The 26,014-nt window shown below is 47.7% G+C and overlaps 1 protein-coding gene across 4 annotated transcripts in view; it reads right to left on the bottom strand.

Moving 5' to 3' along the window:
- The window catches only part of EML4 (EMAP like 4), a 636,979-nt gene extending 633,114 nt beyond the window's left edge, over window positions 1–3,865 (bottom strand). For 2 of the 4 annotated variants that reach the window (XM_069233975.1, XM_069233978.1), the window contains exon 1: window positions 3,524–3,825. In XM_069233975.1, the coding sequence (XP_069090076.1) occupies window positions 3,524–3,605 (82 nt within the window). In that variant the 5' untranslated portion in view covers window positions 3,606–3,825. Of the gene's footprint in view, window positions 1–3,523 lie in introns of all 4 variants that reach the window. The other 2 variants (XM_069233976.1, XM_069233980.1) reach the window with 2 other exon arrangements.
- Between the last annotated feature and the right edge of the window lie 22,149 nt (window positions 3,866–26,014).

The raw sequence follows: 26,014 nt of genomic DNA, 5'->3' as shown, positions 1-26,014 counted from the left end.
GGTTAAAGGTTCTAGTAAAACAATAATATGTATAGTAAAATGAAATACCTCAAACGCCATCCTTTAAGGTCACAGAACTACTGTGATTCAGAGGATTTACGATCCCCCGTTTATGAATTTGGAGCCATGAAGAGAAATTCTGTGCCTAGGGCCAAAGGGAGTAAAGCAGTTGTGCTAAAGATCAGGGTGGGACAAACAGTGACAAGACAGCACATGTAATGCGGTAACAACCAACCACTTCAGCAGGAGGCTGCCTGTAGTGTTTCAGTGGCAGCTGGACCAGGGAAGAGAGAATGTTCAAAGACTGTCAGGGGTGGATGACCTTCTCATTTTACCAAGATTTCGGTGGAGGGGGCTATTGTGTGCTGCTCCGTCTCGCCTTTTAAAGCTTAGAATCCAAACAATGCTGTAAGAGGTTATGCAACAAATAGGCATTGCACAGTACTGTTTGTCAAACTGTGCTAACGGGGTGAAAATACAAGCTGTGCACACAGCCATCAAAGCAAGAAAGTAAATGACCTTGGCACAGGCCACTTAGAGCAGGCTGTGTGCAGTGCATACTGTTCCCAAATAACAGCAAATATTTTGGAAGGCGCCCGAGCATTGTGGCTGCTAATGTATTCTTCTGTTTCTCAGACATCACCGAGAAATCAATGAGAGGTCTTGCTTCAACCACACGTCTTTATACCACAGAGCAACAGAAGCGAAGGAAAGTGTGCATACTGGAAACTCCCCTAGAAATGTGCCGAGTTGAGCACGACAGAAAAAAAAAAAAAACAGCGAAAAACGTAAATTTGCAACATAATCTGGGCTATTGCTACATTATTGCTTTTTGGCTTTTCTTTTTCTCTCTTTTGAAGCTCTGTAAAGCCTACTCCTGGTGAGAACACATATTGTTAATGCAATGTGTTTGTTTTCTTTACTGTAAAATTAAAAATAGAGCGGTTAAAAAAAACTGTAAACATTCAGAATCGGTTTCCAATACCTAATCCGAAAAAGAAAAATGAAAAAATAATAAAGCGACGTTCGTGTACCTTAATGCTCCTGTAACCAAGAGACATTCACTTAAACAGCAAATCAATGTGTTGCGCATCCCTTTGACGGCGTGACGAACCCAAGCTGGAAATGGAAAACAATTACTCCAGGATGCCACAAACTGGCCTTGGAAAAGTGTCATCACAAATGGTTGGAGTCATGAGGGGCGTAAGTACAAACCATCTACTGGCAGATACTGTTTTGACCTTCAGAGGAGGATGACTTTATACTTTTAAAGTCTGCATGTAGCTTTGACTTGTACTTTGGCCAACATATGGCATCAGTGGATAAGGCAAGTTAGACAGGGAGGACAGTCCACTGGCGTTTCATACAGAAATACAAAGATCACTCTTGCAACCAAACTATTTGCAAACAGACCGCTCGCTCACTCAACACTAGTGATTAAGACTGCAAAAACAAGCACTAGCAAAAACACACAGGTCTGCGAGTAATGTGCTACACATCCAATGTTAGCACATTAGAGCAGGACACGTGAGAGTAAATCAACCTGAGCAGAGGGAGGACAATAATGTAAAAGTAGCCCCACATGCAGGTCAATGCAAGTACTCCAGAGAAGTAGAAAGAACACACCCGAAATGTTGATAGCATTAGGTGAGAGATAAATATTCCACTGATGTGAGTCAAGATGTGATTGACAAGATCTCAAGCCAATGGGAAAGAGACTGGTAGAAGAAAAACAATGGTTGAGCGGGGAGGACCAAAACCCTGCTTTAAGCATATTGTAAGCAATAGGTCTGTTTGGCAGCTGCCCTGTCATAACCCAGAGCAAAAGTGAGAGAAACAGACGCAAGGGCTAGAGGAATGCCCATCAGGAACTCCACAAATATCATCCTGTTTTCAAAACAGAGGCAAGGAGGGATTATTTTTTCAGTGTAGAAGTCATACAATGGGCAGCACCTACCTCGAGGCTGCCTCGGTGTGCTGAACACTAACCCATCAACCATTTTTTATTCACGTGAACAGTATATGCCAAAAGGTTTAATACCAGGAAAAGAGCTAAGCAATTCAAAATGGGTTTGGTAGTATGCTGACCTTTAAATGCAAATTTGCACCTGAAACACCACTTTCACAAATGTCAAGTGAAGAGTACATACAAATAGAGAAAGTTATGTCAACAGAGAATAAATTATGTAAAAGGTATTTCAGAGACGATTTCGAATGATACTTTGCAATTGCTGGAAACATAAAACGTATTTTCATATATTAGTTTCTGCTGAAGCAGTAGACATACCATTTTACTTTTTTTTTTTTTACTAAACAGGTGGAACTTGTTCGCAAGTTCCCACGAACACTCCAAAGCCACACGACTTATTTATTAGTCGACTCTCTAGCTGAGCTGATATTTATCTTAAAGACAGACTATTGCATTAATAAGCGCATAGATCTACCATAGTCTAATTTTAAGCCACGCCGGAAAACGGTTATCTCTTCTTGTCGCTGAAACAAACCAACCGGACATGACCAGATTGGAAAAACTAGTTATCTAGGGCCAGTGGAAAAAAATAACACAATATAATGTCCCCTCAAGCGAAGGACAGCATGATCGGCCATCACTGAACGCCGCGTGAGGCCAATACAAACATTCTCCATCTGGACAAATACCAAAGGCACGAGCTAGACGCAGACACAAGGAATCGCGTACCACATACATCTACTGCTATGGATATGTGCACGTCATGCCTCGTGCTAAAGTATAATTTACAAGGCAGGATCGCTACAAACAATGAAAATGGGCGTTTCACACATCGTATTAACCCGTGGTGGTAACCAGCAGCAACAGCAGAGCCTGGGGATTCCCAAGTGACTGCAGCGCCAGAGATCGACACAGTCTGCAACCCGCCTCTGCGCGGAGCGGCGGCACAGGGGCGTGGCGCTGTCACCCGTGCTGCCATGCTGCACCCCTGCTGTCCCCACTCTAGGTGCAGTCGCGCCTGCTAGTGCCACTCACTCCTGCATTCCGTCAGTCCACGCGCTGCCTGGCACTGCTATAGCTCATGGGGGCCGGTGATGCACCCACGGCATCGCTCCAGAGCTGCGGCTGTCAACGAGTCCTGATGTCATGCCTGCTGCCAGGCTCACTGCAGTCACTCCGTCTGTCTACTCCATGCCACTCGTGCTCTTTGACGGGTGCTGTCACTTAGCCCTGCCGCTGTCACCGCTTCTAATGCTTCTGTTGTCTTTTGCTGTCCGCTCTGCTGCTGTGATTGCTTTTAACTCTGTAGCGGTGCTTCCCCAACAGCCCCGATGCAGTCCACGCCTGCCACCCTTACCACGGCCATGCCCTGCCGCTGCGTCCACCCCCGAGGCTCGGCAGCCCAGCACAGCCCCGAGGGGGCGACGGGCACCGCACAAAGCCGGGCAGGTTCCCCTGACCGTCGCGGTGGGTGCATGTCACTGATGGTCAGTGTGGGCTGCAGCGCCGGTGCAGAGGCTGGCAGCCCCGCTAACAAAGGGACAGGCTTCTTACCCAAGCTGCCGGCGAACCCTTCCATCCTCCTGTGGGAGCAGTAACCCGCCTCGGTTCGGCTCGGGCAACAGAAGCGGTGCATCAGCTGGAGGTCCCAAAGCAGCACCGGCTGCGGGGCAGGAGCCACGCACCGCCTGGAGGTGCAGGAGCCGGCGGCCGGTCACAGGGGCTCTCTGTATGTACGGCGTGTGACTGGGGCTCTCCCGGCTGTCCCGTGTGTCTCAGGCAAATCCTTCAGCGTCTCGGGCTGCACACGCTCACCATTGCTAGTATACATATATTTTTTTCAGACCTCCGTAAGCGTGTTTCCTCACAAGGCATGGGGCATGCGCCCACGCATGCGCAGATCCCGTCCAGGCACCGCTGCTCGCCATGTCTCTGGGCTGTGCTTTCGAAGTGGGTGCTCTCATCTGATGGGTCCTGGTGCACCGTTCGACCGTCTTGGTACCCTTTCACTGTGCATCCTACGGTGCTGCGAGGTCACCCTCTGCAAGAGTGACAGTATGTTTTTTGCACTGCTGCAGACGGTCTGCTCAGCATTCACACTCTGATCTAAAACGCTGCTTGTGGCGGTCCACCGGGATAAGTGCACAGCTCCCAAGTTTTAAATGTGTGTGGCTGCGTGTGCCACATCTGTTTGCAGAGTGTCAGCGGCTGCCTACAACCCCTACGTGCCTTATGTGACACCTTGAGGACAGCTTGTCAATTCCTTGGAAGCACGTGAGCCGTAAACTTTATGCTATAATGTCCAGTTCTCTGTGTTCGTCTTTCCATTCAGAGACACCTCATTTCCGTGCCTATAATAAACATAGCAAAAGTGCATAGACGCCAACTTTTGAACAGATATAAAGAAGCTTGAGAAAAACGGCTTTCAGTTACCTATTGGACATGTACTATATGATAAAGGTTTTTTAGTGTGGCTGATGCGTACCGCAATAAATGACAAACCCTGACTAAAGCCGTACAAACACACGTAGCTTCAGTAAACATATTAATACTTGACTATCAACTGCCCACCCCTTGTAGTATTGGGCATGCGCAATTCTGGGGTATTACAAATGGGGCACATGCACGCCCATTGTGGAGGATCTACGGTGTTGGGTCTCCCGGCGTAGAGGATCCACTATGAAATGAAAGGACACGACATTCAAACATGGTGGTGCCTACTGCCCTTTGGCTCCAGGCCGCCGGTCACTTTATTAACTTGCCCCTTACGTCAGGGGCATAACATTCTCCCCTCACAACCAGGGGAGAAGGATCTTCATGGCAGGGGCTCCACCCCCCTTCAGTGGGCTCGGCCCACAACATAACATTCGTCCTCTACCTATAAAATAAAATACAACGAAACATAACCTCATGGGCAACCACACACACAATAAAAAAAATAATATATAAACGTAGCAGGTGCCCCAGTTGAAGCTCAGCTTCTGGAAAGGACAAACCACCCTAACTCCTGGGCTTGGCAAAGATAAAGCAAGGCTGTGCGCTCAGAGATTTCAAAGCAGAAAACAATCTAGAATCCTTCCTGGAGGTGAACTGATGATGTACTGGAGCGTAATCTGTATCTGACTGTGATGCGCGGTTTCTATCTTCCTCTCCTGGAGAAACAGAGTTGAAGGTTCTCCCTTTATAAAGCACCTGTAAGCTCCGCCCGCTGAGCCACGCCCCGTCCACCCTCGAAGTAGGTAAAGGAATTCCCGCCTTTTTACCTTTTTTACCAGGATGATGGACAACTTTCCAAAATGACCCCACTGCGTTTTACCGCCGATTCAAGTGGTGCGTTGTTGATGCGCAGAAGCACGAGGACATCTCCACAAAGACGCACTAGTAACAATAACATTCCCAAAGGCACACAAGGTTGCTGGAGACGTTTACCCCGTGGCCCATCACGTACCCCTAGTGTACAATATAAACACAAAATCGTTTTTGTAGTAGGTTCTCCCTTTATAAAGCACCTGTAAGCTCCGCCCGCTGAGCCACGCCCCGTCCACCCTCGCAGTAGGTAAAGGAACTCCCGCCTTTTTACCAGGATGATGGACAGCTTTCCAAAACGACCCCAATGCGTTTACCGCCGATTCCGGTGGTGCGTTGTTGATGCTCAGAAGCACGAGGACATCTCCACAAAGACGCACTAGTAACAATCATATTGCCAAAGGAACACAAGGTTGCTGGAGACGTTTTACCCCGTGGCCCATCACGTACCCTTAGTGTACAATATAAACGGGGCGCATAAAACATGCTAGGTTACGCTTACTGACATACTCGTAGAAAATACTCCGGTTGGGTAGGCCACGATGCTCAATTTTTACAGAAACTAAACCTCAAAAGAAGCACTTACAAATATAATCGTAGCAGGTGCCGCAGTTGAAGCTCAGCTTCTGGAAAGGACAAGCCACCCTAACTCTTGGGCTTGGCAAAGATAAAGCAAGGCTGTGCGCTCAGAGATCCCATAGCAGAAAAAGATCTAGAATCCATCCTGGAGGTGAACTGATGATGTACTAGAGCGTAATCTGTATCTGACTGTGACGCGCAGGTTCTATCTTCCTCTGCTGGAGACACAGAGTAGAAGGTTTCTCCCTTTATAAAGCACCTGTAAGCTCCGCCCGCTGAGCCACACCCCGCCCACCCTCGAAGTAGGTAAAGGAATTCCCCGCCTTTTACCACGATGATGGACAGCTTTCCAAACGACCCCACTGCGTTTACCGCCGATTCCGGTGGTGCGTTGTTGATGCTCAGAATCACGAGGACATATCCACAAAGACGCACTAGTAACAATCACATTGCCAATGGCACACAAGGTTTGCTGGAGACGTTTTTTACCCCATGGCCCATCACGTACTCTTACTGTACAATATAAACGGGGCGTATAAAACATGCTAGGTAACGCTTACTGACATACTCGTAGAAAATACTCCGGTTGGGTAGGCCACGATGCTCATTTTACAGAAATTAAACCAATAACAATAAAATACACACACACTCTTTAAACCTGTCTGACTAAGTATTTTTTACCCATGATTCTAATTATGTATTGTATGTGCATATGTGTGTTTTATTCATGTGTGTGTGTGTGTATAAATATATATATATATGTGTATGTATGTGTATATGTTGTTTCTGTGCCTGGCATGTTTGTGGATCATTGCATGGCTCCTGATATCTATGAATTTCTGCTCTCTTTTTATCACACTTATCTACCCATCACTCTTATGTCATGTCTCTATCTAACTATCCTCCATTCTCACTCGGACTCATCCCAAATCCCTTCGACCACTTTCATCTCCTAAATATCTCTGCCTAAGCTCTTCCCCTCCACCTCCACATCTAACTCACCAAACCTCACTCTACCTCTGTGACCTCCCACACAACCCTACTAAATTCTCCTGCATTCTTCTCACCCTACTTCTATGCTCTCCCTAACCCATCCACATCCTCTTTTCCCTCCGCTCCCCTATTATTCATCTCAAGCCTTTGGATTGAGTAAATGAAGGATAAACTCCCAATTAACACTTCTGGATTTCTTTCCTCCTCCACCCCTCCATTACTCCAGTCAATCTAACTAACAAACTCTCATATCTGCAACTCAAATTAACTCATAATAATACTAAAACTGTACTCCTTATTAAATTATACTAATCCATCACTAATTCTTGTTGGGTACCGGAGTAGCGTGCTACTCATCGAAAAGCGCTTCGACGCCTCGTCAGGGGTAGTAAGCGCTATATAAATACGATTACAATTACAATTACATGTGGATATTTTGTCCTGAAAAGAAGGCCAAATAATCTAGGGTGACGCACAGTTTTAGCGCTTCAGATTGATACAAAATCTCGCAGCCTCATGGAAGATTTAGGATGAGGACGCAGATGGTACTTCCCAGACCCATTCCTTTGAGGGCCGACTTCCTTGGGAGAAGACAACACAGCTGTTCTCAAGGAATCGTGTCCAATACCATCCGATGCATACACAGGGAGCTGGGTGCCTCCTTAGTGGTAGCGTGAGGTGTGAGTCAATACTCCTGCAAAAAGGCATATAGAGCACACTCAATGTCCTGTCTCTGAGCCACAGCTATTTTCAGAACTTTGTTGATGGTTCTCATAAAACGGTCTGCCTCTTCGTTCGACTGAGGCCAGCGAGGCATGATCTTGCAATGGCATATGCCATGAGAGGCCAGATACGCAGTGAAATCCAGGCTCAAGAAAGACGGGCCAATTTCTGTTCAAAGTTTCTGAGTGAATCCATGGGTAGCCAAGATAATTTCTACCCGTGGGATAGTTTGTTCAGTGGTGGTGAATTCCAGAATTTATACCTCTGGAAACTTCGAGAAATCATCAATGACGACTAGCATGTGTCGCCCATCAGGCAGTATTTACAAGTCTGCACTGGCTCGATGACAAGGAGCCAAGGGAATAGGCTCAGTGATGATGGGTGCGGGAGGATCGGCCGGGCCAACAGTTTGGCAAATATGACAGTGATGCACAACCCATTCCACATGTTGGTCCAGCCCAGGAAACCATACTTTGCATCGTGGCCTTGCTTTGGTCTTTACGAACCCTTGATGGGCAGCATGAGCAAGGTCTATGACCCTTTGTTGTAGGGACCTTGGAATGACTAGTCTCGGACCTCGCAAAAGGCACCCATCTGGGGATACCTCAAGCTCTTTCTGGACATGGTGAAGGGATGGCAACACAAGACGTGCTGCCTCTGTCCTTTGTGACACATTGTGCATCATGGTGTGCCATCTCCTGGTGAGGACACTGGATATGGCTAACTGCAAACACACATCAGCCTGCATGGCTGTCTGATCTCTTCCAGAGATATAGGTCAGGTTGTGATCATTCCACCACCACCCGCACATACTCCTCCACGTTGTCCGCATCAGCCTCCTCCTGAGTAGTAGCTGGTCTGGCATGCCGGTAAAGATAGTTAGCGGGATTCTGAGCCCCTGGGAGACAGACCACTGAAAACTGATACTCCTGCAGTTGGAGGATCCACTTTTCAATCCTGGGAGGTGGTTTGGAGGATGACCCATTAAGCAGTGGACTCAGGGGCTTATAATCAGTGTGTACTGTAAGAAGCTAGCCATACAGGTAGAGGCGGAAGTGACGACAACCCCAATGCACCGGTACGGCCCCCTTTTCAATGTGTGAATACTGCTGTTCGGTGTCTGTCAATTCCCGACTGGCATAGGCCACCGGGGCCCACTCCTGTTGTTTCCTTTTTGTGACAGGAGTGCTCCATGTCCCACTGGACTGGCATCCACTGACAGCTCCGACTCCTTGCAGGGGTCGAAATACAGTAGAGTGGTGTGGGCTTACAGGGCCTGTTTGGTTGTTTGAAAAGCGGCCTCTTGGACAGGCCCCCATTCCCAGGTTACACTGGCCTTTGTCAGTTCTCTAAGAGGTGCAGTGAGGAAGGTTTTGAATGAACCCCCGCAGTTCGTGACCATCCCTAGAAAACTGTGGACTCCTGTGACAGATGTGGGAGCAGGTGCGGATTGAGTGCCTCGGACCTTTTCCGGGTCAGGCATGACAACTTTTTCTGAGAAATTGTATCCAAAAAATGCAATGTCTTGCTGCCGAAAAGCACATTATTCACGATGGAGTGTCAACCCATTCTTGTGCAAACCCTTGAAGGTGGCCTGTAGTCTTTCTAGGTGATCCTCAATGGTGGGAGCAGGCACCAAAATGTCATTGTTCACTTTGATGACTCCTTCCAGCCCAGCCAGCACTCCCCTTATGGTATCCTGGAATACTTCTGCAGTGCTGGATATACCAAAGCTGAAGCGTTTGGACCTCTGGAGTCCGACATGTGTTGAGAAGGTAGTTATGGCTCTTGTTTCTGGTGCTAGCAGTAGTTGGTGGTTTCCTGCCTGAAGATCCACCTTCGAGAACCAGGGTGACCCGTTCACCTCTGCCACTATATCATCTACTGTCGGGGTTAAGTGGCGTTCTCGATGGCTGGCCATGTTGGGTCACATTTCTACACAAATTCTCACCTCGCCAGGCTGCTTCGGTTTGCGAGTGATGACAATCGGTGAGACACGGGGTGTCAGTCCATCCACTTGCTCAATAATATCAGCCAGTGTTAGTTTCTTCAACCTTGTGGCACAAGTGTAATGCCATCCGCCGATGTTTCAAGGCCACGGGTTGAATGGAATCATCAATGTGTAGGTTTCTGAGCCTTCCCTTGAGACATCCAATGCCCTCAAATAGCTGCAAGTATTCATTCACCAGTTCATCAATGCCCCCAGGTGCACACAGAAAGCAAACAACACCAGGTTGAGTTTCACAGATGTGCAGCAGCTCAACAGCATGCCTGACCAGCCTTGGTGGTATAGATTTTTGTCTTGGCTGTCCTGGTCTCATGAATGATGTCTGTTGTGAAAACTCCAGCCAGAGGAAGTGGTGTTGATGACCCAAATGCATAGAATTGGATGGCTGTGGGGCCACTCTCGGAGCCGCTCCGACTCCCACCGACCACACATGCAACCTAGGTTTCATCTTGGACTCCTCATTATCCATGACCCAGCAAGTCAACGCCATCTCCTCCTCCTGCTTCAATACCCTCTGCATGCTCCGAAAGATGTACAAATGGATACCCACCGAAACCAGAAGAACAGTCACCCAAGCCCTCGTAAGCAGCAAACTGGACTATGGCAATGCCCTGTACGCAGGAACCATGGCCAAACTCCAGAAGAGGCTGCAACGCATCCAGAACGCCTCCGCATGCTTCATCCTGGACATCTCCCACCACTGCCTCATCACAGACCACCTGAGAGACCTGCACGGGCTCCCAGTCAACATGAGAATCACCTTCAAACTCCTCACCCATGCTCACAAAGCACTGCACAGCACCAGACCAGAATACCTCAACAGACGACTCTCCTTCTACACCCTGACCCGGCATCTCCGCTCCATTGACCTCGCCTTTGTAACCGTCCCACTCGTCCGCCGGTGGTAGATCATTCTCGCACCTTGCTGCCAAAACGTGGAACACTCTTCCCACCCACCTGCACTAGACCAAAGACCTCCTTACCTTCAGGAAACTTCTCAAGACCTGGCTGTTCGAGCAGTAGCATCACCTCCCCTCCCCCCACTTCCCCACACCTCCTCAGTGCCTTGAGACCCTCACGGGTAAGTAGTGCGCTTTACAAATTTCTGATTGATTGTGGGGTGAAAATTGGACAAATAGGTAGTGTTTTTAGGACAGACTGGGCAGTATATTAATAGATGCCCCATTGTCAGTGAGAGCCAACACCTGCTGACCCGCAACTAGGATGGTGCATCTCGGAATCCATTTGCGGGGGTGTCCCCCAGGTTGCATTTCATGAATGACATGGACAGCCCCTTCCATGTCGTCATCATCATCCATGTCTCTTTCGTTCTCAAGGTGGATGGAGGTTTGGGCAGTATTGACTGTCCCTGCCTTGGTTATTCTTGGTGCAGGTGTGGAACAACAAACTTTGGCAAAATTATTACGTTTGTTACAGTTGGTGCATCGTTTACCATGAGCCGGGCAGGTGCCCTAGTGTGGGTAGGATCCTCCACACGTGTAGCAGGTCCGACTGCTTGTAGGTGGTTTGGATCAGGCTTTCTCTTTTTCTGAAGGTGCTGCATTAACAGCATTTACTGGCTCTGCCTTTTCTTGTCTCTGCAACTCCACTTCCATATGCGCACATCCTGGACAACTAATTTGATTGTCCCATGGTGAGCATGTCTGCTTTGGACATGCCTGGAACCTGCCGAGGGGCACCCTTGGATGAACTGGGCTCGCACTTCATCGTCAGCACCGGGCAACTTACAGGTGCTGGCTAGATCTCTCTAGCCTCGTGTAGAAGGTGTCTACTGACTCCTCTGGGAGTTGACAGGCTTGACAAAGAAGACACCTCTCATAGTCTGGATTTGTGAGAGGTTCGAAGTAGGCAGTGAGAGCCCGCTTTAAGGTCTGATAGGTGAATGGTGAGCCTTCCTCGGCCACTGATTTGCTGATTTTGTGAATCATGACAACCCCAGATGTAAGAGCATGGGCCGACGTCTGTTATCATTTAGCGCCACTACAGCGAAGTAGGTCTCCAGACTTTCAACCCATTCCTTCCTCCATGCTGCTTGCGCTGAGGGTGGTCCATCCGCCACAAATGGCTCCAGGTTAGGTATGGATGCCATGGTGTGGCAGTGACAAGTGTCTGATGTGGACATGTGCTTTGTTGATGGTGTAGGACAGATGGCAAATGGTGAGCTGTTCGCCTGCATTTGTCAGAAGACTTGACAGGGTAAGGTCATGCACTGAGTAGATCTGGGGACAGTTCAGAATGTGTGCAGTTGTAGAGTGGTACCAGGGCCTCTGGTCCGTGAATGACAGGGCACACGTCCACTCAGTATTGACTCCTCCTGTCTGTGTAGTCACACTGGGCCCCCAGGTATGTGGCAATAACAGGGGAAAGAGGAGAAACTCAGGTTGCACCAAAAACATAGGCCAGGCAGGGTGCTACACTGTGCCAGTCCAGTCTGCTGCAGCTTTAAAGGGGGTGCTCCTTCCCTTTGAGAGATGCATGGGTAACGAGAGGCAATGGACGGGGACACCTCATCACCTCACCTTGCAAGAATGGGCCTGGGAGGCCAAGAACTAACAGCCGGGTACCCCAGAACACAACGCTCCTTCCGAGTCTGAGAAGAACTGCAGGGGGCGGAGTCACCAGGGCAGGGGCGGAAGGTTGCAGGAAGCCATCACATGTGGAGAGGCAGTGCCCGTGCCGAGGTGCAGCGCTCCTCGTCCCTCACTGACAAGGGGTCCACAAGCGGCTAGGCAACAGCAGGAATGGAGTGTCACGCGAGGCTGCACATTCAGGGAGGCGACACTCCCCTCTTATGAATGTAGGCTGCAGCCTCCGGGACTTGTGCTGTCAGAGCAGAGTGCCATGTAGCCTCTACAAGTGCCCAGGTAAACATGGGCTGACTTCCTCCCTCGTCACCAGTTTGTTGGATCCCCCAGAGTAGGAAATAAAAGGACACAGACACTCAAGCATGGCGGTGCTTACCGCCCTTTGGTGCCAGGCCGCCTGTCACTTTATTAACTCGCCCCTTACTTCAGGGGCATAACATTCTCCCTCACAACATAAAACACGGGTTGATTCATGATGAGGTGTTTGGTCATAATAAACTGTGCTTCATGGTTGGTGGCTAAGCAAGTTAGTTACTGGCACTGCTGTGTTGTGGTTGTGCTTGTCTCCACTGTCTCCCAGACAACACATAAATGGCGACAAGAACCAGCTGATAGCCCACGACCCAAGCAGGAGCAGAACAACCAGTTAGGATTCAATGTCTGACAAGTGGTTCAGCAGTAGCTGACTGGATCAGTGGTGTAAAGAAAGCTAAGGGTCCCCCTACAAAGTACCTGTAGGAGGCCCCTCCCCCCTGGACCCAGTGAAGGGCCTGCCGCCCATGAAAAGTGTGCTGTGCCGAGGGGGGCCCCTGGAGCTCGCTCCCCTGGCACCACAAGGCCTTTGTTATGCCACTGAGCTGGATCCAAATGCACATGGCACCTCAGAGCCTGCAAGAACAGCATGCACGTAGTAAACTGTGGATGGTGCCTATCTCTTGCTGCCCACAACGGTGGTCAGTGATCCACACCATGTTCAAGGGTGTGGCAGCTGCCTACTCCTAACACCCATGGAGCTGAGGACACACACCCTCCAAGCACAAGGAGGCATGGGGTGAAGTAGCAGCCTTCCACCGCGGTGTGGTACTCTGTGGAATAAAAGTGGAACAACTGCATATAGAGATATGAACTAAAAGGACACAAGTGCACAAAGATCCAAGACTTACAAGCCCACGCTGGATACCCCAGCACATTCTACTGACTGCAGGGGCTGCTGCCTAGGTAAGAGGGGTGTGTACAGGACAATACCACAACAAGCAGATGGTGAGAGAGGTGAGGAGTGAGCTGTCCCTATGCCACATCACAGGACAAGAGCAGAGTGCCTGACATGCAGTTACCATGGCCTCCATTCCAGCCACTGAACAGTAAGGACCAGACTATCCGTATCAGGCATCAGGTGTTTTCATAGGAGGCTGGAAGGGTAGGGGCTGGTTTTGCTGCAATATCAGCCCTCAGTAACAAAGGCAGCAGTGCTTCACACTTGCAACCCTGCCCCTGGGAGGCTAGTCTGACAAAGTTGCCAGGGCTGCTTTGGGTGCGCAGTCTGGGCCTGTGAACAGTGTTTTTGTTATGGACCACAATTGGCACATGCACCAAAGTGGTAACAGTGGATTGAGAGATTCAAACATACTTTGTAGTCACCACATTTGAAGACAAAATGAAGCACCTTGCACTTACACCTGTCAGGAGAGGGCATATACAAACTGTAATGGACTTACCAGAAACAGGACCCCCATTCACATACAACACCATCGTAGCAGTCATCAACAACAATTTTGAACCCATGGCCAAGCCAGAATATGAGTGATTTTTCCTGTGCCAAGTTCAACAAGGCCCAGAATACTACTTGGATGCCTTCTACATCTAATTGAAGGAGTTCACCAGTATGTACACCCTATATGATGACACAGAAAAAATCCAGGTGCAATCTATGCAGGGGTGTGCATCAGTCAAATTACAAGAACAACTATTGCAGCAGCCAGGCAAGTCTCAGTGCAGGATATCTTAATCCTCAGACGCTGGAAGGAACACTCAAAGGCAAGGTCTTCACACATTGTAGTGGCCCTCCATAAGCCCATTCAGCAAGAACCCATAGACCAGATCACCAGAGCAGACACCTCGCCGAAGAGAGAAGGACTCCAGAAACCATCCTGGCATATTGTTTCCAAGTGCAGGTGATTGCTCAGCCTGTACAATGAATGCTCAGTATGTGGAAAAATGAACAACTTCACAAATGTGTGCCGTCATCCTGGAGACAGCGAAACTCCCAGAAGAAAGTGGTGAATGCCGTTGCGCCCTTGAAGGAGGAACCAAATGAAGATGACATGTACAATAATAAGGGCAAAGACACCATGCACATGGTATAGACTGTCAATCAAATCCAGACTTCAGCAAAGTATCCACCCAAATGTCAACTACTCATAGGGGAGTCGGGGGTGACTTCCATTATTGACACTGGGGTCTCCATCAACTTCATGTCCCAAGAAACCCATAAGACTATAATAGTCAACCATCCCTCAAACCCACCAACTGTCACGACTCACGTGCTGCTTGCCCCTGGAAACCGCAGATCTTGTGGCGTGGGTCTTGAAGGTTCGGCTTTGGCCCAGAAAGGGGTGACTCTTTCTAGTAGCCACGGTGCTGTAGGCAATGGAACTGCCAAGAACAGACCGTGCCCTTTAGAAATAGTGCCAGAGGGAAAAAACCCCTAAAGGGGAAAAAACCTCCAAACAGTGGATTCCTGAAACAAGAACAAAAAACCAGGAATCAAAAAGAAACAAAAATGCAGGTAAACACGAGTCAGACAAGATTCAGAACCGAAGGCTAAGAATCAGGAGCGAAGACACAATCAGAGCAGATAGTGTTGCAGCGCAAGGAAAGGGAGAAAACAGAGCCCTTATATACCAAGAAACAGGAAATGACCAACAGGAAGTAAAAATACACCATCTTAGATAGGGAAGAAGTACATAGGACAGAATAGAACAGAAACCATAGAAAATAGGGAACAAGGAATGCTGGGAAGAAAAAGGTAACATGGGAAGGGGGGAAAGACATAAAGAAAGGACAAGAAAAATGCCTCAGAAGGCAAAGAAGAAAAAGAAGAAAAAGAACAGGTAAGGAGGGGTCAGAGGGAAACAGGGACGCAACAGAAAGCAGAGCGAGGCCCCAAGTAAAATCTGGGGCCTCACGCGGTACACAGAAGGCTCGGGGCGCGCCGCGTCCTGGGGACGCGCTGCGCGGCGCGAGCCGAATGTTCGGCTCGCGCCGCGTGGTGCGGCGCGACACCAACATGCAAGTATATGCCCGTGGGAACATAAACCTCCTCCCGCTGGCCATCAAGTTTGTTGCACACTTTACACACAACGATATGAACAACTCAGCCCAAGTAAATGTGACAAAAGGAGGGGTAGGTGCCTAGCTAAGCTGCAGTACAGCTCCAAAGCTGCAGCTGGTCCAATACACACTCAACATTTATATCACAGCACTAGACAGCCTCCTAGGGGACTTCAAAGAACTCTTCCAAGGGGTCGGTGTCTGGAGGGGAAAATAGTGGAACTTCACATTGATCAGTCTCTGCACCCATGGCCCTGAGACATTGTCGAGTGGCATTCCATCTACTGGCTAAGGTGGATCCAAAATGACTCAGAAAGATGAGACGTAGCCTAGACATGCGCCTCCAAATCAATCAAGAGGGAGAGAAACATCACTGCAACAGAGGATGTCTTGGTGAATGAGGTAACAGGTGCTTGCTGGTTTCCAAAGATTGACCTCCAGTCAAGCTATCACCAAATATTGCTAGACAGAAAGTCCTGGTATAGTACCACTTTTTCTACTCACCTAGGCCTCGGTACAAAATACTTTTGTCTGTGACAGAGGTGGCGGACTCTCTGAATTTAATCCAGGTTCTGATAAGGAATCAACAACACCTCCCTACACCCCATCCTTTGTTCTTTGATCTGGGAGAAGTTTTCACACCTCTTCAAATACTAATTATTGTCTGAAAAAAGTGGGGGAACAAATGCAAATGGGCCTCCAGAGGCTTAAGGCAGGGAGAAGGTAACTCTCTAAAAGTATATTTTCCTTAATGTTTACCAAAAAACTGACTTCACCATTGAATCAGATTTTTGATAACCATTAAAACAGTTGTTTAATTATTGTGTTAGGTGCTTCTTAATCAACATTAGCATTTTTAAATGCAATAATGTAACCTATTGGAACAGTCAGGCTTGCTAGAGTGAAAATGTAAGGACATGTTCAACAATAAATTCCTACATTTCCTATTTTTAAATACCATACAACCTGCCTTATTGGCAATAAGGCAAACATCGGGGGATTTATTAACATTTAAAAGGAAGATTTTGATTTGTCAAAAGGGGGTATTTTGACAGGTCTGATTCGTAGTTTAAAACTGCAATAGCCAGGGTACAAATGGTAGGCCTCTAGTCATGTTTGCACTGTCACTGTAGTGGGGACATAATGGCTGCTGCAGTCCACTAGTGACATTTAACTTCTAGGGCCACACTGCACTTTGTACCATATACTAGGGACTTATAGGTAAGTTAATGCCAAATAGGGTATGCAAATTTCACCATGATGAGGGAGGGGGGTACAGGCAATTTGTCACTTGTTAGCAGGGGTACAAAAGGAACACAGTTCTACAACCAGAAAAAATATATGGTCCAGCAAATTTTGAAAAATCTGCAGTGACCTTGCAGAAAGGGCACATTTTTAATGTCATTTCTCCTACTATGGTCAACTTGCATTCAAAAGCAAAGGCCAATGATAGTTCAAGAGCCATCAAATAAAAACTGGTCTATGGAACATGAGACTTGCTGTTAAAAAACATGTTATAATAAACACACTATATAGAAATGGCAAATTGCAAGTTTTATTTTTAACTCAAACTTGGGTAAGGGACAATTGCAGCCCTTTGATAGAGGAATTGGTTTTGCCACAATAACATATTCTAAGGTGTGATCACAAAACCAAATGTGGAGGTGGAGTTGCAGTTACTTTTTAAAACACCTTCAATTAGAAGAGCAAAAACAAGGGGACAGATTTTCTGCTCATTGATTGAGGTGAAAAACAGTGTTTGGTGGGCTGTATCTTGTACATCGGCTTCCGTCCATTAGCGCCATTCAGCACTATTTCTATGAATGGCTTGAAGAGTTTGTTACCGACACATTAATAGCTGGCAATTAACTTTTTATCTCTTGGGGATTTTAATGTGTGGGTTAATTCAGTCACAGATACTGAGTCTTCCAACCCCATTCAAGTGCTTCACACGCTTGGATGTGAAAAAACTGTAAAAGGTTCATTGCACTGAGTGGCTGATACCATTGAGTTAATCTTTAGAGTTTATGCAAGGACTGAAAATGACCTAGAGATAATATTTCTGTATCTATTTTGATATTGCCATGGAAAAGCTCTCACCATTTGTGTATAGCAGGCCAATAAAAGAGCAAGGCCCATATGTATAAAATCCCTGATTTACGATTTTCAAATTGCGAATCCATACAAATCGCTATTTGGGAATCACAAATCGGTATTTGTTAAACCAGTGATTCTACAAATACAAGCAAGGAGTGCCCCGTACACTGCTGCCAGTTCATTACACATCTCCAAAGAAGACCATGGTTGCTGAAGAGGGGAACAAGGACTCAGGGAACAGGAAGAGAAAGGGGCCGTTCTCTGAGAGGGAGCTTGACCTCCTGACTGAGGAATGTGTCTCCCACATGGACCAACTCTTCAGGAAGGTCTTCTTCACAGTACCTAAGGCACAATAAATGCAGATCTGGACAGCCATCCTGGAGAAGGTTAACTCCCTAGGAGTCACCCAGAGGACCAGCCCAGAGATCTGCAAAAGTTGGTCCAAACTGAGGGCCGTACAAAGGACAAGGTGGCCAGCAACATGGCAGAGGGATGTGGTACTGGTGGAGGACTGTCACAACACCCCCCTTCGACTCCCATGGAGAGGTTCATAGAGGGGACCCTTGAACCCAAGACACTTGCAATCCAGCAGGCACCAGCCAGGGTAAATCATCTTCCCTTAATGTACCATACATAACATAATGTTAGCAAATCCATATATAATTTGTCACAGCATGATTTACTCCATTAAGGTGCTTCGCCAACCCAGGCAATGCATCATGGGAGCTGTAGTACACATCTTTACCATAATGTACTGAGTGCCGATGACCGCACAAAACATATCTGTACAACAGAAACATCTCACAAACACATGTAACAAAGTCATAACAATATTGTGGCCAAACATTAAACATTTGTTAACACTTACTATATACATGCATTTGCACAGCCCACACGTGACAGGACCTGTGGCAGCTGAAAGGGCTGCTTACAGTGAGGTGGTCCTTGAGGTCACAGTACCGACATCCCCTCAGCCCTCACCCAACTCCAGCTGGCAGGAGAGTCACCATCTCACCATTGCCAGAGTTTCAGGACATCGGTGAGGGACAATTGTGAAGCAGGGACCCCAGAGCATCCAAGACCAGGTTACAGTGAAGGCACAGAGGCCAAACCTCAGCAGGCTGTCCAAACACTGTGTCAGATGACATGTCAGATTCACATCCGGCATATGGTGGCCTGGAGAGGTCAATCATCTCCACACAGTGCCTGCAGACAAGACAAATTGTCACAGTCAGTAGGCAACTGCAACACATGTCAAATTGCCGCACAATATGGAGAAAGGGCAGAAGTGGTGGGTAGCAGCAATGTAGAGGAAGCACCGGGTGCAGAGTCAGAGGACCAGGTAGTACCTTGCACGTATTGACACATTCACCCGTTCCATCAGCCGGCTGGCATCTGCATCATCAAAACTGGCAAGACGGACTGTCAATATCCTGATGGACATTGTGCACTGCTGCCAGGACGTCGCACGTGGGCTGGTGCAAGTCATCACTGCACTGGAGAAAACTCAGACCTACAACCTCTGCATCCCAAACATCCCAGCCCCATCTGAGAGCGAGGAGGGCTCTAGCCTCAGTGGCATATCCGTTCCTGAGCTATGTGGTACCAAGTGTTCACACTGCCACACAACTGGCAATGACTCATCGGTCCCACACCCCAGTGCTGATGACAAAGCACCCAACTCAATGGGCCAAAAGAAGTGACTCTCTAGACACTCAGTGGGATGAGTTGCCTTTGTTTTTTTCACCTGATTTACTTTGTTGCTCTTATGTTAACAATGTGTCAACCACAAAGATGTAGTTGATCATTGCTTGCAACAATGTTGTAGACACCTGAATAAAAGTGGTCGCTCAGTTGTGCACCACGCACTACCATCATTTGTGATATCTCATTGTTAGGAGGTTTTCACATTACTTACCTTAGAAAAACATTGGTTATCTCTGTGCTTCATGCATGTCCCTCTGCTGCACTTGTACCCTCCTACTGTAACTGTAGTGGTGGTAAGTCATCATCAGAGTTGGATTCAGGCTCTATGGGGATGTCACACAGACCCGTCCTCGTTGTGATATTGTGCCGTATGCCGCATGTGGCAATGATCTTGTGTGAGAAAGTAGCCTTTTTCTAGCATGGGAACCCCCAATATTGGCCTTTTTGTCAGTGTGTTTGACTGTGTCACTGGGATCCTGCTAGCCAGGGCCCCAGTGCTTATGGTTTTTGGCCTGTTTGTCAGTGTGTTTAACTGTGTCAATGGATCCTGCTAACCAGGACCCAAGTGCTTATGCTCTCCCTTTTCCCAAATTTGTCACTACATACTGGTAACCCAGTATTTCATCCCAACCTGGCATACTGGTCACCCCTTATAAGTCCCTAGTATGTGGTACTTAGGTACCCAGTGCATTGGAGTTCTAGGGGATCCCTATGGGCTGAAGCATTACTTTTGCCACCCATAGGGAGCCCATGCAAAGGCTTCTACAGGACTGCCATTGCAGCCCATGTGAAATAGTGTGTGCACCATTTTACAGCCTTTTACACCCCACCAGGTCACTTATAAGTCACCTATATGTCAGGCCTTCCAACCCTGAAGGCTAGGTGCAAAGTACTTGTGTGTGAGGGCACTCCTGCACTAGCAGAGTTGCCCCATGTCATCCAGGACCATTTTCCTAAACTTTGTGAGTGCGGGGAAGCGTACACTGGACATAGTTCAATACCTATGTCCAGCTGCATAATGGTAACTCCAAATATGGCCATGTAAGGTGTCTAACAACTTCTAGTGTTGGTTGCACAATTCCATGCACTTTGGGGGCTCCACAGTGGACCCTCCAGTACTGCCATACCTGCCTTCTCAGGTGTTCCAGGCAGCCCCAGCTGCTGCCACCTCACAGACAGGTGTCTGCCCTCCTGTTGCTTGAGCAGCTAAAGCTCAGGAAGCCAGAACAAAGCATTTCCTCTGGGAGAGGTGTGTTACACCCTCTCCCTTTGGAAATAGGTGCTACAGGCATGGGAGGGGTAGCCTCCCAGAGTTTCTGAAAATGCTTTGAAGGGCACAGATGGTGCCCTCCTTGCATAATCCCCTGTCCCTGCTCTGGCGTGAAACTGGATGAAGGAAAGGGGAGTGACCACTCCCCTGTCCATCACAAACCCAGGGGTGGTGCCCAGAGCTCTTTCAGAGTGCCCCTGAGTTTTGCCATCTTGGATTCCAAGGTGGCGGGGTACTCTGGGAGCATCTGAGTGGCCAGTGCCATCAGGTGACGTCAGAGCCCTCCTCTGATAGGCGATCTCCTGTGTAGCTGACCAATCCCCCTTTCAGGGCTATTTAGGTTCTTTCCTCCAGGTGTTTCCTCAGATTTGGATTGCAAGACTCTAGCAGTAATCCTCTGCATCCTTTACTTCATCTTCTACAGAGGAAACTGCATCTTGACCCTCTAGGAACTCTACACACTGCAACAAAGAAGCAACGACGACTTCTGCAACATTGTATCTTCAGCTCCTGCCAGCAACTGCAACTCTTTCCAGGTCGTGCATCTTCCGAGTACTGCCTGTCTTCAGCCTGCACCAAAAGAAGTGAAGGAATCTCCCTTGAAGCGAAGGAGTCACTTCCCTGCTTCAGCAGGCACCCCTCTGCAGTAATGACCGGTGGTGTGGGTCCCCTCTTCTGACGACGAGTGTGGCTCTAGCAACACAGGTGGTAGTCTGAAGTGACCCCGACTGTCCAAAGGTCCAGCTGTCCAACTTTGGTGGAGGTAAGTGCTTGCCTCACCACGCAAGACAGTGCCCCCATGCACTGCGTGATTTGCAGTTGCCAAGGCTTGTGTGCAACCTTCCACAAAGTTCTTCATGCACAGCATAGCACAGCTCCAGACCCCAGCACTCCTTCCTGTGATGCACAGCTTCCTTAGTGGTTCTCTGACGGCATAGGATCCTTTTATGTCGTGCTGTGTGGGCCTCCATTTGCACCTTCTTTGTCCCCAGGCTGCGGGACTCCTGTGCTTGCTGCCTGGTCTTCTGAGGGCTCTCCGAGTTGCTGAGAGCCCCCTCTGCCTCCCTCCTGGGAAGAGGCCACCAGTTTCCTCCTGGTCCCGGGCAGCGCCAATTTCCGCTAACAACGAACTTTGCGTGTGCTAAGGCTTTTTGGCAGAATCCAGCGACGCAAACCAGCCTGCAATTATCCACCTGGCGTGGGACATCATCTCCACCATCCAGGAACCTACATCTGTCTTCTTGGATGCAGTACTGACTGTTGTTCTTCACCGGTGGTTCTTCTTTTGCACCTTCATCCGGGTTAGCAGGGGCTCCTGTTCTCCCTGGACTCTTCAGTGCTTCTTGGACTTGGTCCCCTTCACCCATAGGTCTTCTGGTCCAGGAATCCATTGTTGGTGTCTTGCAGTTTCTTCTGGTTCTTGCATTATCTTCTATCACAAATTCTTGTTTGTTCTAGGAACGTTCCTGTGATTTACTCCTACATTCCTGGGCTCTGGGGTGTATTCTATTACTTACCTTTAGTATTTTCAAATACTCCCAGTGCTCCCCTACACACTACACTTGCCTAGGTGGGAAACCGACATTCGCATTCCACTATTTTAGTATATGGTTTGTGTTGCCCCTACGTGCATTTCTATTGTTATTTTCACTATTTGCACTGTTTTCTATCTGTTTACTTACCTGTTTTTGGACATGTATTTTGTATATTAGTTACCTCCTAAAGGAGTATAGTCTCTAAGGTATATTTGGCAAGTGTGACACCAAAATAAAGTACCTTTATTTTTGTACCACTGAGTATTTTCTTTCATGTGTGTAAGTACTGTATGACTGTAGTGATATTGCATGAGCTTTTCATGTCTCCTAGTTAGGACTTGGCTGCTCATCCACACCGCCACTAGAGAGCCTGGCTTCTAGACACTGTCTTCATACACTAATAAGGGATAACTGGACCTGGTGTAAGGTGTAAGTAACTGTGGTGCTCACTACAAACCAGGCCAGCCTCCTTCATCTTGCAGCATGTACCCAGTCTGTACAGCAGTGCCCCACCAGACTTGTGTACCGTAAGCAGTACTTCAGAATCTCAAAGGGCTTATCTATGATGGAGTGCCTTGTCCTGTGTACCCTGTTATACTATCTTTCCCTTCTTCTTCATGGAGTCAGGTACGATGAGAATCCAGGGATGTAAGATATATGCACTGTCACCTTAAGGGCATAAGAATGTACAGCGTTAGGTCACATTACACACACCGTCTTGGCCATTGTATGCATTGTATCTGCGATTCTCTCACCAAGTAGGAATCAATTGCCAAATTCACCCCGTGCCAGTTGGCTATGTATTCAACTGCGGTGGAACATGAATGAGCTGTGGGTGCAGCCTGAGAATCTGGCCATTAGGTCTGTTATGATACAGGAGGCACAACACATCACTTGCACATGGAGTCAGTGTGACCTTATTCTGTTCTTGTATATGTATTAATTTGGAGAGGGAGACCATATGGTAATATGTGTGCCATCAACACAGCCAATGACATTTGAGAACTGTGCTACCCTGTAGAACATCAGTTTGGTTTGTTGCAATGAATGAGGGCTATTGGGAAATGATATATATTGGATGATTTTGTTCACCATGATGTCTAGAAACCTGCATAAGGACCTTGAGAGGGCACTTTGTGACATTCCCCGCAACTGCTATAACCCCCTGGTAATTGCCAGAGGCTCAGAGGTGCAAGCAACAAAATACCTGCACATGTGGTGGGATTGTTTTGCTTCTGCGTGTTGGGGCCTGTAGCTGAGTTTGTAACTCTCATGAATCTCTTCCTCTGTTCAAACAGGGTGACCCTCGCCCTAAATATCCTCTCCTGTCACCTCTTCCTTTTCTGTCTCATTGCCAAAATCCTCATCATCCTTAACAGAACGTACAATGCCACCATTGTGAAAGAACCTGATGCATTTTGGGTGCCTTTTTATAGTTTGCACCTGGTTACCACCACATCTGAATCAATGGAAATCACATTTCCTAAAGGCCCATTTTGTGACCAGTCACAATTAGGAAATCCTTTGTACATGGGGCTAGCGATTTGCAATTAGGAAATTCGTATTTGGGATTTCGTATTTTGCGATTTCCAAAATGTGATTTATACTAGATAGAAATTGTATTTTGCAACATGGCAAGTGCCTTTCATACATATCAGAACAGCATTTTGCATTTCCTAACAGTGAGAAATAGCAATTCACACAGTTCGGAAATGCAAAATGGCTTTGTGCATATGGGCCCAAGTAACTAAATTCAATTGTAGACTAGACACTCCACAGGTCTTTAGTGATAACTTCCGGGAACCCAGCTGGAACATTGGAAGAAGGCCTGAACTTAGAACTTAAACTTAATTGTTTCAAATATTTAGTTTTTTCTACTTCAGATGTCATAGCACCATTAAGAACGGTCACTCACAACCATTACGTTTGCAACTGCCAGTGATTTCCACCTGAACGAAAACAGCAGACAATTCTAATAAAAATCTAGAAGTCATTTGTAAAATAAATTATATTCAGTTGGATAAAACTAAATTGTCCAAGCTATGTGCAAATACTAGCATATGATTAGACCTGCTAAGCAGGAGCACTTTTAGAATTCTACGAGCTAAGACCTCTAAGGACATTTTCTGCATTATTAGGAAAGTAAATAACCCAGAATCCTTAGATAATGTTTATGTACAGGGCTGGTCCTAGAGACCTTGAGAGAGCAGTAGTCTGCCTGTTTCTCAAGAAATCCAGGCTAAACCCAGAGGAAGCAGCTAATTTTAGGTCTATCTCTATTGCCTAACTTAGCTATTCCATTAAGGAGTGATCACTGCCTAACTTCACCAATATGTAGAATATGACAACATTCTGGATGAGGTGCAGGTAGGGCTCTGCCCTGGTTTCAGTTTAGAGCTAACAGTGACGTCTGTAACAGACGAAATAAGGAAAATTATTAGAAATGGGGTTTCCGGTTGGCTTGGATATGCACCTAAGCCAGGCAAGGCCCACCCACTCTAGTCAGGGCAAGGGAGTTACACATCCAAGATAACCCCTGCTCACCCCTTTGGTAGCTTGGCATGAGCAGTGAGGCTTATCCCAGAGGCAATGTGTAAAGCGTTTGCAGAACACACACAACACATGTGACGCACTATCCCCACCACAAAGGACACACAACACCTAGTTATATAAAAATAAACTGTATTGTACTTAACATTATTAGACCAAACACAACATGTCAGTAATACCCTGCAACCCAAGCAGTTGTCAGAACATTACACAATAATGTTAGTCTGCAGAAACCAGCAGTAGTCACACATAACACACAGTTTGCTTATTATTCTGCAACATAAGCAGTAGTCAGGAAACCATTACCACAGAAATCTACTTGTCATAAAAATATAATAAATGCCACACCCAGAACATTAGAAAACATATGGCAAGTGATAAAAAAAACATAGCAGCATGTCATGCCCATAAAAGAAACATCAGCACATATATGGCACATCATGAAGAAAACAGGTTAGCATGGATGCCCATAACAAGGAACATATGCAAGCATTTGGCCCATTATTAAAATGCCCAAAACGTCACGTTGCCGGTAAAAGAATACCTGTCTTCTTATGATGAAAAGGCACCTCTAGTTCCATGAAGTAACTGGGGGCCCCGGCACTAAATGGATGCCGCTCTGGTGATTGGGTGCAGCGGGCCGGCATGCACCCCTTCTGGTTTTTATATCTATGCCCCTCATGGGGTCCACGCCCTCTCTGGGTGATTACGATCTGTGCCGGCCCCTTCTCCGGGGCCAAAACCAACCCTCCCGGGAGGGAAAGCAGAGTAAACAAGCAGGGAAGGCTAAATGGTACTGGGGACCTCCGATGAGGCTCCCTCCCCGCCCGCAACCTCCTGAAACCAAAAAGGGGCCAGGTGGGGCAGGGAAACCTCCATTGAGGCTTCCTCCCCGCCGGGTGTCCTTAAAAAATTAGAAGGTTCCCAGGAGAGGAGTGGAGGGCCTCCGTTGAGATCTCCCCCATCCACAATCTTCCGGGGGCAGGACGCCTGCCCAAGGGTCCTGGCTCTCCCCTTGCCTGTGCCGGGAGCCGGGGGTGGTGATGCACTGAAGTAGGTGCCTGCTTGTGCCCCTGGAGTACCTCTTGTGGCGCACTTCACCCCAGGGGCACTCCTGGGAGCACACCGGCTCCAGTCGTCGCCCCGTCGTGCCCCGGGGGCACCAGATACAGCGCGTCTCCGACACGTTCAGACTTTTGGAGAGCCCAGGTCATGGCGGTGATCTCCTTCACGGCAACATGCTTCTCAAAGCGCTGGGGGGTAGTTTTGAAGAGCCTGGGTCACAGTAGTGAAATTGGTACAGCAATGTGCTTTCAGAGAGCAAAGCAAATCAAAAAGAAA

The sequence above is a fragment of the Pleurodeles waltl genome, chromosome 5 (genome assembly GCF_031143425.1).
Source record: "Pleurodeles waltl isolate 20211129_DDA chromosome 5, aPleWal1.hap1.20221129, whole genome shotgun sequence".
NCBI classification, from domain to species: Eukaryota; Metazoa; Chordata; class Amphibia; order Caudata; family Salamandridae; genus Pleurodeles; species Pleurodeles waltl.
This window is presented reverse-complemented; position numbering and strand designations above follow the sequence as displayed.